The 12,261-nt window shown below is 43.0% G+C and overlaps 1 protein-coding gene across 2 annotated transcripts in view; it reads right to left on the bottom strand.

Annotated features, from left to right (window-relative positions):
- The window catches only part of LOC111153457 (membrane associated ring-CH-type finger 6), an 80,721-nt gene extending 70,783 nt beyond the window's left edge, over positions 1–9,938 (bottom strand). The window contains exon 1 of one of the 2 annotated variants that reach the window (XM_022512481.1): positions 9,708–9,938. In XM_022512481.1, the coding sequence (XP_022368189.1) occupies positions 9,708–9,726 (19 nt within the window). In that variant the 5' untranslated portion in view covers positions 9,727–9,938. The remainder of the gene's footprint in view (positions 1–9,707) is intronic. The other variant, XM_022512483.1, reaches the window with a different exon arrangement.
- Positions 9,939–12,261: the final 2,323 nt, after the last annotated feature.

The following is a 12,261-nucleotide window of genomic DNA, read 5'->3' as shown; positions in this document are numbered from 1 at the left end:
CCAACTCCCCCCACATGCCCATCCACCACCTCTGACTCTCCTGCACCCTGGAGGGTTGCCTCCTGCTAGACCAGAAACTGCAAACTAGCTCTGGACAACTCCACACTCCTCCACTGGTATCTAAACCACAACTGTGAGGAGTGGCTCTACCTCTTCCGAGTCTGTCTCTACTTGGATACTTCCCTTCTTGCCCAGGTACCCTTTACTGTATTGTTTACATCTCTACAGCTACCTTCTTCCCATAGCTTAGTAATTCAACTTCCTCTGCTTAACTTACTGTGTGTCATCTATCTCTTCACTAGATCAAGACCGCAAAAAAACATACTTAAAGAAGAACCAACTGAAAGTTTTGAACTAGAAAATACAGGGAGTGTGGGATCACTCCTGACTTGAGCTCAACACCAATGTTTGCCTCAAAAAAAAGTACTTTGTACAATTCTTTGGAGTTACCAGTTGAACTATTTTTTCCTCCCAAGAAACATCATGTTTGTTTTTGAAACATCATTTTTACCATGGCTAAAAAAAAAAACTGAAAAGAAAAACAAAAACAACAAGTTATTCAGACAGATCTGGGTATTCCGCAAACATTTTATCACAAAAGAATGAAGTGAGCCTAGGAGCCAAGGAAACCGATGGTATTTGCTGCCAGTAATAAAAATCAATCTTTCAAGCAAAAATTAGGATTTTCGAAAACTTATATCCACCACAATGAGCATGATCACTTCCCCAACTGCTAAAAGGCTTTTCGAGACAGGTAGTGATGTTAAGGAATGTAAGCTTTTATAATACACATGAAACCTGTCAACATTTGGAAGACCTGCATAACTCAATGACTGATTATCTACCAAAAGACCAACACATGATGTTACAAAACCACGCATGACTGAAAAACAAACCAATGTATTTTTAAAAACAGCTTCACTGGGGGAGCGCCTCGGTGGCTCAGGTCATGATTTCAGGATCCTGGGATCGAGCCCCACACAGGGTTCCCTGCTCAGCAAGGTCTCTGCTTCACCCTCTCACTCTCCTCTGTACGTTCTTCTTGATTATAGTCATCCTAGTGGGTGTGAATCATTTCACTGTGGTTTTAATGTGCATGTACCTAACGACCCGGTGGTGCTCAGCAATTTTTCCTATGCTTATAAACCATATGTATATATGGTTTATATATACATATTTATATATGTATGTTCATATATACATATATATATATATATATACATACATATATATACATGCACCTCTGGTGAGGTGTCCAAATCTTTGAGCCTCTCTTAAACTGTGTCATTCATTTTCTTTTTAAGTTTTGAAAATTTTTTATATAGTCCAGTAAGTCCTTTATCAGACAGACATTTTGCAAACATATTCCGTGGCCTGTCTTTATTCTACTAACAGTGTCTTTCAAAGAGCAGAACTTGTGAATTTTGATGCCATCCAATTTATCAATTTCTTCCTTTACAGATCATGCTTTTAGTGTTTTATCTAAGAAATCTTAGCCTAACCCAAAATCACAAAGGTTTTCTCCTGTATTTTCTTCTAAAAGTTTCACAGTTAGGTTTTTCATTTAGGTCTAACATCTCTCTGAGTTAATTTTGGTATGTGGTGAAAGGTATGCCTCAAAGTTAATTTTTTGTCTATGAACAGCTAATTATCCCAGCACCATTTGCTCTAAAACTATGCTTTCTCCACCAAACTGCTTTTGTATCTTAATCAAAAATCAATTGTCCACATATATATGAGTCTATTTCTGGACTATTCTGACCCATCAAACCAATGAATTTTAAGTTGATTTAATTTTTTTTAAAGATTTTATTTATTTATTTGACAGACAGATCACAAGTAGGCAGAGAGGCAGGCAGAGAGGGGGGGGGGGAAGCAGGCTCCCTGCTGAGCAGAAAGCCCGATGCTGGGCTTGATCCCAGGACCCGGAGATCATGACCCAAGCCGAAGGCAGAGGCTTTAACCCACTGAGCCACCCAGGCGCCCCAGTTGATTTAATTTTTAAAAGGTGTATGCTTTCAGATTAATAGCACTTAAAGAAACTACCACTTTAAAAAAAAAAAGGAAAGAAAAAGAAAAAGAAGAAGAAAAAAAAGAAACGACCACTTGTCAAATTTTGGCATAGTATCAGAGGACATCAAAAATTACCTAAAAATACAACTCCCATTTTCAAATTATCTGTGTGAAGCCCAATCTTCTTCATACATTTTAACCAAAACATATCACAAGAGTAACTGCAGGGGCAGAGATGGGAATCCAAATGTCTTCTAACAAGTCAGACATAAAGATTTGCAAAAAACTGAAACAATGCTACTTTTGTCCCTAAAGTTTTCATCTTGAAAAATACGTTTATCATAAAGTAATTTTTCTTAACATGTATTGCATTTAAAGTTCTTTTCGGGCGCCTGGGTGGCTGTCGGTTAAGTGTCTGCTTTCAGCTCAGGTCATGATCCCACGGTCCTGGCATCAAGTCCTGCATCATGCTCCCTGCTCTGCAGGGAGTCTGCTTCTCCCTCTGCCTCCCTCTCTCTCTTTCTCTTATGAATAAATAAAATCTTTAAAAAAAAAATAGTTCTGGGGCACCTGGGTGGCTCAGTGGGTTAAGCCTCTACCTTCAGCTCAGGTCATGATCTCCGGGTCCTGGGATCGAGCCCAGCATTGGGCTCTCTGCTCAGCAGGGAGCCTGCTTCCCCCCCTCTCTCTGTCTGCTTGTGATCTCTCTCTCTGTCAAATAAATAAACAAAATATTTTAAAAATAAATAAATAAAATAAAATAAATTTTTTAAAGTCCTGTTTTCATTTCTAATATACTAAAAAGATATCCTCCACATAAACAAAAGTCCTATGGGTCTTGAGTATTTAAAAGTATAAAGGAATCCCAAGAGCAATGGTCTTCAAACTGGTCCTTTTAATAGAAGTGCCTCTAAGGGGGCGCCTGGGTGTCTCAGTGGGTTAAAGCCTCTGCCTCCTCAGCTCGGGTCATGGTCCCGGGGTCCTGGGGTCGAGCCCTGCATGGGGCTCTCTACTCGGCGGGGAGTCTGCTTCCTCCTCTCTCTCTGCCTACTTGTGATCTCTGTCTGTCAAATGAATAAAATCTTAAAAGAAAAAAGTGCCTCTAAGGAACTTTGAAATGGCTAGGAATGGGGGAAATGAAATTCACGCAAGAAACACAGTTGACACAGGGCCTAAGTACAGAGCAAGTATTCAATATTTGATAAATGGAGAAGAAAAAAAAAAAAGGAATCTCCAACAAATCTTTTATCTCAGAAGTGCTATAATAGAACTTTACAGTGAAAATGCTAAATCTGATTGCATGTAAATTATACCTCACTAACCTATCATCAAAGAATACTCAAGTGGGGTAGGGAAGAGAGAGAGAAAAGATTATAATGAACTTGTTACAAGAAATGAGCATACAGAAAATGTTTCAATGTCTTCCAAGCCTTCAAGAACTCACCATGTCTCTTATGTACTGAATTGTGTTGTTTCCACCAGCTCCACCAAAATTCACATATATACCCATATATATGTGTGTATATGTATTTTTTTTAAAACTTATTACAGAAAGAAAGCACTCAAGCTTAAGTGGGGGGAAGGAGCAAAGGGAGAGGCAAAAGCAGACACGCAGCTAAGCAGGGAGCCCAATGACCCCAGGCTCAATCCCAGGATCCCTGAGACCCTGGGATCATGACTTGAGCCAGAGGCAGACCCTTAACTAAGCCACCCAAACGCCCCACCAAAACTCATACATTGATGTCTTAATCCCAAGAACCTCAGAATGACTGTATTTGTAGACAAGATCTTGAAAAACATAATTAAGTTAAAGATAAGGTCATTAGGGTGGGCCCTAATTCAACATGAGGTGCCTCTGTATAAAGAGATTAGGACACAGATATGCAGAGAGAGAAAATCATATAGAGACACAGGAAGATCTGTGATCCCAGGAGAGAAACCTCAGAAGAAACCAGCCCTGCAGACATCTTGTTCTCAAACTTCTGGCCTCAAGAACTGTGAGAAAGTAACTTTCTATTGTGGAAGCCACCCAGTCTATGCTACTTTGTTATGGCACCCATTACAAATACAATATCCAAAACTGAATTTCTCTTCCCATTCAGAGCTAATGAAACTGCAGGAGAAATCATTTTCAAATCCTCCTCCCTTTATCATCTCATCGATCACTATATTCTATTAATTCTAACCTGATGTTTCTTTCTCGTTCTTTCCATTTCCATTGCCTGAACTTAAACTCCTGTAATATTTACATCTTGCCTTGCCCAGTGTGAAAGCATTCTAAAATATAATCTGAATTAGTAAAGTTTTCCCTTGCGGTTTTACTTCCTGTTCTCTTTTTAAGAACTCTTTCCATTTTACCTGTATTACACTAAAAATAAGTGATCTTCATGTCAGTACAGGAGAGAGGTAAAGCCCAACAAAAATAAGCCTGGTCTGGAAGATAATACCCAGGAAGCCCCATATTAATCACTCATAGCATTCCAGCCTAGAAGGTATTTAGTTCAACAATGGAAGAGACACCTTTTGGGATGTCTGCCCTGACCAAGAACGGAGGTAGCCATTCATGACTTTTATTCATTTTCTTTTTATTGAGATGTAACTGACATATGACATTAGTTTCAAGTATATGACACAGATTCAACATATGTATATATTGTGAAATGATCACCACAATGAGTCTAGTTAAATATATCACACATGCAATTTTTTCTTGTGGTAAGAACTTTTAAGATCTATTCTCTTAGTAACTTTCAAATATATAAGATAGTATTAACTATAGTTACCATGCTGTATACTATTATCTCCAGGCCTTATAACTGTTAGTTTGTGCCTTTTTTTTTTTTTTAAGATTTTATTTATTTATTTGACAGAAAGAGATCACAAGTAGGCAGAGAGGCAGGAAGGGGTGGGGGGAGCAGGCTCCCTGCCGAGCAGAGAGCCCGATGCGGGGCTCGATCCCAGGACCCTGGGACCATGACCCGAGCCGAAGGCAGAGGCTTTAACCCACTGAGCCACCCAGACGCCCCAGTTTGTGCCTTTTGACATGATTTTTATTCTTCCACTATCTTCCCCACCACCACCTAGCTACCTGGATCATGGGCAGGCACCTGACCCAACATGGGCCAATCAGATTCTAGCTACCAGAAATTTGGATTTAAGATTAAGTTGGTCAGGAAAGAGATATATTCAAGGAAACAGCCAGTAACAGAATGGCAAGACAATTAATGCCTCACCTCTGCTCAAAACCCTACCTCAGAAAAGTAAAAGTGAAGATAAGTCTTACATACTTGCTCCCCTTCTACACTCCCCCTGGCCCCATGATCTCTCAGACCTCATATTTTACTTATTCTTTACCCAACTAACTCGCTCCATTCACACTGGTCTCCTGGTTATTACTTAAACATTCCCGGCATACTCCCATCTTAAATATTTCACACTGGCTATTGCCTCTACCTAGAATGCTCTGCCCACAGAGTATGTCTAACTCCCTGTCTTACTTTGCTCCTTCTCCGTGAGGCCTTCATTTACTGTCTTATTTAAACTGCACCACCATCCTCCTATCCTGGCACTCCTAATCCCTACAGATTTACTGTTCTCCACAGCATTTATAACCTTCCAGTTATGCTATAGAACTTATTTTTTGTCTTCCCTTTCTCCCCTACCAAGCCAAAATAATGTAAACTCAAAAAAGCAAAAACAAAAGACAAAAAACAAAAACAAAACAAAACAAAAAAGAATGTAAACTCAACGAAATAAGGGATTTTGTCTATTCTGTTCCCTGCCTAGCCCAAAAGCATAAAATAGTGCCTGGCCTGTAACAGGTGCTCAATAAGCATTTGTCAAATAAGTGCATGTCTGCCTGTGGTCATAAGCATGCCAAAGCAGTGAAAGGTGATCCGTGGTGAGAAGAATGAAGCAGACAAGTCTGAAAGCAGAGATGAAAGTGGTTCTAGAAAGATGATAACTAGCTGTCTGGTTCTGACAACTTCCCATCCCTTTAACTCATCTCTTCCGAATCTATGCCACCTGAGGTTCTACCACGGTAAACACAGAACATGATCAACTGCACGACACTTCAACCCCGTACCTCCCCAGGACATCTCATAAAGCAGAAAGAAGTCTTCTGGTACCCCATAAAAAAATTACTGATGAGATTTTGTATTACGTTTTGCTACAGTAAGGAGTGATTTAGCAAATTTTTTTTAAAAAGTCAGGTCTGTATCACTGGACTGAAATGAGAACACTCTACTATGCAAAATGTATTTAATATCTTCATGAGGGTTTCATACACCAACACTTGCTTCCAACATCTATTCCAATAGTGTGGTGCTTTCCTTCTAAAAAATGAATATCCTTGAGCAAAAGACATATTTTTTTCCATGAAGCTGAAAAATCTCAGCGCATTGCAGGATCAGACTCCTAATCCATAAAATGAAGAAGCTGCATATCTAAGGTATCCTCTGAAGTTTAAAGATTTGATGACAACTGTTTATATAAACTATCTACACCCATACAAACTACATACAAACAATATGAATGATTCATATATCCTGTGTAATGAGAATGGATTATAAGCCTGTTGATTTTACAAAAATAAAATGTAACACACCAAGCACCTTTTAGAGACCTTTAAAATCTAGCAAACACTTAATACGAAGGGCCAAAATCCACCTGGCAAATAATTTTCTAACTGATTTTTATACTGTTTACTACAAACACGAAACATTCTCAGCATTATAATATCATATATAGTCCTCTAGAGAAAAGCAAGATGCTATTTTTAAGAGTGGGAAGAGTTACATTCTACTTGTATGGTTGGTATTTTAATAACATTCTTAGTCTGTTGGTTCAGATTAGCATATTTAAAAATAGAAAAATAAACATTATCAGCTATTTTAATAGGTAACAATTTTTAAATTTAATTTTCTATACATATTTTTATAATTTTCTTCCATTTTTACTAAGTCTCCTACAAAAACAAAAACAAAAAACGCTTCTTTTGTAATCACATAAAAAACCCAACTGTATTTTTTCAATTTAAGAAATAATCTGTCCCCTGGGGATAAAAATATATTATATGTTTATAAAAAATAAAATAAAAAAAAAAATGTACATTCTTGGTGGTAACCAAAAAATGTAAATTAAAACAATTCTTTCAAAATGCCAAAATAATAAATGCTAAACATCATTGTTAATAAAGATACAGTGGGATAGCTCTCATACATTGCTGAGAAAAGAAAATTGGTGAAAACTAATGGAAAAAAAAATTTCCTGTTTAATAAAAGCCAGTAATTCTACTAATAGAAGCAAAAAAAAAAAAAAAAAAAAAAAGAAAGAAATAATCTGTAATAACCAATTCAGCAAACAGAGCAGTTGTTTCCAAGCTGTTCTGCACTTTATCATGAAATCCTCTGTAATGGTTTTTCAAGTTAAGTTTAAATTTAATTTTGAAAATTTCAGAAGTCTTCTGATTTGGAATTTAGCAAAAGTGGGCATGAGAAGTATTAAAATTCACTTTCATTTCATGACTGTTTCATAAAACAAATGCCAAAAAAAAAGGTTCTGTCAGAATTTTGTAAATGATTCATCTTATAAAGGGAGCAACAAAAATAAGTTATTTTATCTATTTTAACAACAGGGTCTGACAGACCCAAGTCTGAATCTTACCTTTGACCTTGTTCCCTGTAAGTTAGGCAAGTCACTAATAATACCAACCCGCCATCTCCTCTCCATAAAGAGTGGATACTGCCTACCTTAAAATGTTGAGAGAACTGAATAAGATGTGTATAAAGTGTTTTAGCAAAATAAATGCCATACACACGTGCTCACAGTTACTTCAATAGGAAACGGGGTTCAAGCCACTAAAGAAAAATCATTTGTATCTTACCCTGATTATAATGTTACAAGGAAAAAAATGTTTAAGCATTAGAAGTACATTGAAAATCTTTTTTTCATGAGTCCATATAAACTCTGAGATCCTGCAATTCCTGAGTTTCCACTAACTACAGCACCATAAGTGTGTATGCAAGTACTATGAGTACCCAGGCTCAAAGAACAGAATTTAATGGAATACGCCTGCACACACTGTGATAAATAAGTACTTGCCTTACCAGACTGAGTCATTAAAATGTGAATCCAAAATGACCTGAAATCTATGCAGATAGAAATCGACACACGGACCAACTGTCAAAAACAAAGTAATTCCTAACCCCTCAGCAGTTTCACTTTGCTATTTCTACCAAGGGAGTCTCCGGCAGCGACTAGCTTTCACTCACTGTGTACAATAAACACAACTGGAGCATAATGAGAGGAAAACTCTGTTTATAATCAGAATAACTAGGTTCAAATCTCTTACTAGTGTGTGACACCTGAACAAGCTGTTAAAATAACTGAGCCTGAATTTCCACATCTGTAAAAGATATTACCACCTACCCACTGGCTGGGGCGGCTCTGAAAGACCAAGCGTACACGCGTGTGACTGTGCTCTGTAAACCGTCGCACACAAACGTCATTACAGCTGAAGTTCCTACTCAAGACAGACTTCTTTAAAACACAAGAAATTGAGATCTACCAATCCATTCCGTACACAGACAGTATCAGACTTGTATTACTCCCTATTGCACACCATGGCAGTATTCGACGATTTTCATCTAAAACCACCCAAATCAAAATCCATTAAGATCGAAAGACATACCCCCACATGAGTACACCCGATGCATAAATGTATCTTCACTGATAACCAAACCGGCAAGAAACAGGACAATTTACTAATTTCCTCTACAGACTCACGAAATGACTGGATAGATCCTACAAAGATAAAAGCGGGTTAAAACAGCCCGCCTTCCGTGGACGAGCAACTGCATGTAAATACTCAACTGAGGTCTGTACCTACCTACTCAGTTTACGAGGCTTAGCTAGTTCCGAAACACATGCGCTCACAAAACAAAGCACAGAAAACCCTGCCTACTGGTGTCAGGGACTCAACGCAAAATAAACTACCGAAACAAAAGAATTCTCAACAACCTCCCTCCTCCTAATACCCTCGTTGGACCTTACTCTTCCTCGTTCAGTGAGCAAGTTATTTGGGAGCAGGGACGCCGAGAGCGAAGTTCTTCAACTGCGCGCAGTCCACTGCATTCAGCCGTCACCTGGCGGGGCATTTTCCGCGAAGTTTCAGAGTCAACAAAGAAGTTTTGTTGTCGGGGGGTAGGGCCCGTACAGCAGCAATAGGCGAAACGACAGTAAGAAAGACAAAACCGGGTGGGGGAAGGGCGTGGAATACGCCCCCATACTTGGAGCAGCGACCACAGCGTGTCCCCCGGGCACTGGGGGGGACAGAGGGGGCGGGGAGGCCAGGCCGGCCCCGATCCCCACCGCCCGAAGCCCCCGACCCCGGCGGATCCCCGCCCTCCGAGCGCACCGGCGGGAAACGGCGGGGGGCGCCGAGGGGTCACCTTTCGCTCCCCGCTGCGGCCCGTCGGCCCGCCGCCCCTCGCGCCCAGCGCGGCGGGCAAACGGCCTCAGGCGCCGGCCCCGCGGCTGTCACCGCGCGCCCCCGCCCCGAGGCGAGGGGCCCCCCCCCGCCGCGCCTCCCGGGGGAGGGGGGGCCGCCGCCTGCCTCGAGCTCCGCGACCGGGGCGCGGGCCTGGCCCGAACCCAGGCGCCGGTGCAAGGGCGCGGGCGCCGCCGCTTACCTTCCTCGGCGGTGTCCATCTTGTCTGGGGGGGGCGGCGGTGACGCAGCCGCGAGGCTCCCGCGGCCGGGGCCGGAGCCTTCCGGCCGGGGCGGGGAAAGAGGGAGGGGAAGGAGGGAGGAGGGAGCGGAGCCGGGCCCGGGCAGGTGCTTGTGCTCAGGTGCGAAAGAGGAAGCGAGAGTAAGGAGAGAGGGGGACAGGGAAAGGGAGACCGGCTGACAGAAAGCGGACGTGAGAGGGGAGGGGGAGGGGCGGGGAGAGCGGAGCCGACAGGCCTGGGCGGGGCGCCGGGCGGAAGGGGCGGGAGCGCCCCAACGACGCGTGCCGTCACTTCCGCCGCTGGCGGGCGCGCGGGCGGGGCGGGCTGAGCTCACTGAGCGCGGGTGGGGTTTCGAGACACCGGGCTCTGGGCCACCTCGCTGTTGTGGGAGGCGGGGCGGAAACCTGAGCAGGAGCCGAGCTCTGGTGGCACCGAGGACCGCGACAAAGGAGGCGCACACCGGGGGCGGGGTGGGGGGCGGTGAAGAGCAGCGTGAGCAGGCGCCTGGCCGCGAGCGCAGCGAGGGTCCCGGTCGCCGTGCACGACAGAGGCCGGTCCCTGGGAGGCTTAGGGATTTCCTGGGCGAAAATACGGGCTCTGCGCCCCCTGTTCCTGCCACGAGACGCTTAAGTCCCGCGTGCCTGGAGTGGGCCCCGGAATACGCGTTTTTGTTTGGCACCCGGGTAGTTCCGGTGCGCGTTTCGAGAAGTACTGAAGCAGCCCTGAAATGTAAGACGACGCGCGTTAACGTTGCCAAAATGCCTCCCGGGGAGACTTCCGTATTTGGTTGAAGGACTTCAGTAAACCACTTGGGCCGAAGATTGAAACATCCACCTCTACTTGTCGGTTCGGAGGCGAACAGGATTTGGTGTATTGAATTATGGACGCCTGCCTGGCCGGAGCTGACCTGCTTCGGCCTTAGGAGAGGCTGACCTCTGCCTCCGTCAATAGTCCATCTTTCCTCACCGTAGCTTGACTCTTTCTTTAAATGAAGATCTGTTTAGAAAACACGGTTTAGAAAGGCCACCATAGAATCGCCTGAATAGAAGCAAAGATGTATCTCAACTCCGCCCCCAAATATTTTAAACAATATGCAGATGATATGCAGAAATAGGTTCCAGAATGCTAGCAATCCCATTTCCATCTGTGTGACTAAAGGAGTTGGAAAGATCCCTCCTCCAAGCCTCCTAAATCAGAATGAGATTTAGAATACAAATAATGAAACGTAGTCCAAAAACAGAGCAGCCCTTGAAAACTAATGCCACTGATTTGACTGATTTCACTCGTTACCCAACGTAGGAAGGTAAATTCTTCTTGACACGATAATGGAGACCCACTGATTCCAAGGGCTGAACTTAAGAATTGATCACATTTAAGCTTTTACTTAAAAATGTTGATGCTCTCTCCCGAGAAATTGAATTTGAAGGAGGCTCTTTCCCCAACCCGCATCCCTCCCACCCAACCCCAACATGAGCTCTCACCCCTGTAAGGCCCTATGGTGGAACACTTCTCCCTGAGCTCAGACCAGGGGCACAGTTCAGGAACACCAAACCCAGTCTCATGTTGTATGCACAGGGGGGGAGGGATTGTGTGAGACAGGCTGAGAAGTACTGGTAATATTTCAGGGCAGGTATCTGAACCTCAGGACAGCAGAGCTGAGGTAGGACTGGAGGGAAATGTGTGTATGTGGTAGGGTAGAGGGCTCCCTCTCATCTCTAAGTGTCCTACTTAGTGATGCTCAAAAACATTACTTGTAGAATTGAGAATTGCCCCAGCGTTTTTTCGTTAAGCATTTGGAAGTTAAAAATAAGAGTAAGGAACCAACATTTGTTGAGTCCTGCTCTGTGCCAAGCACTGGTCCTCACAACAGCCTTTTAGGATACATAAATCAGTCACACTTCTGTTGGTTGCCATTCACAGGAACCCAGTTAAACTTGCAGGCAATGTTGGAGGAATGTACTGTTGATCTGAGCAAATTGTAATGGGGTAGTGGTCCGGGGGGCCTGAAGGACTACTAGAACCAGAGTCCCTCTCTCGGCCTCCACCCCTAAATTCTGCTTCTCTCTGCATGTGAGTTTCATGCTGTCAGGCCAGCTTCCTCCACATGGCTGGAGAAAAGGCCACCGGTAGCTTTCAAGGTTATATCTTCAACCTCACCATCGGATGGGCAGGGGGTAATGATCTCTAGTGCCAAGTGTTTTAACTTGTCCCAGGGAAGGACAGGTAATTGGTCCAGGTAGGTGCCCATCCCTGAACCAAATGATTGTGCTAAAGAGCTAAGATCTGTGAGAACATGAACACTGTCATTGAACTACATTACTGAGGTGGAGAAAGGAAAAGGAACATTTCCCCTGAGAAAGGAGAGGACAAAATAATAGATGCTCATTATGTTAGAATCACCTTTTTTAAATGAGAACACCAACATTATATAAAAATATTTTGGGGGGGGGGGCGCTTGGGTGTCTCAGTGGGTTAAAGCCTCTGCCTTTGCCTCAGGTCATGATCCCACGGTTCT

This window comes from Enhydra lutris, unplaced genomic scaffold (assembly GCF_002288905.1).
Source record: "Enhydra lutris kenyoni isolate GAN:26980312 unplaced genomic scaffold, ASM228890v2 scaffoldscaffold32, whole genome shotgun sequence".
Taxonomy (NCBI): Eukaryota; Metazoa; Chordata; class Mammalia; order Carnivora; family Mustelidae; genus Enhydra; species Enhydra lutris.
The sequence above is the reverse complement of the archived record's forward strand: the minus strand, read 5'-3'. Positions and strand labels throughout refer to the sequence as shown.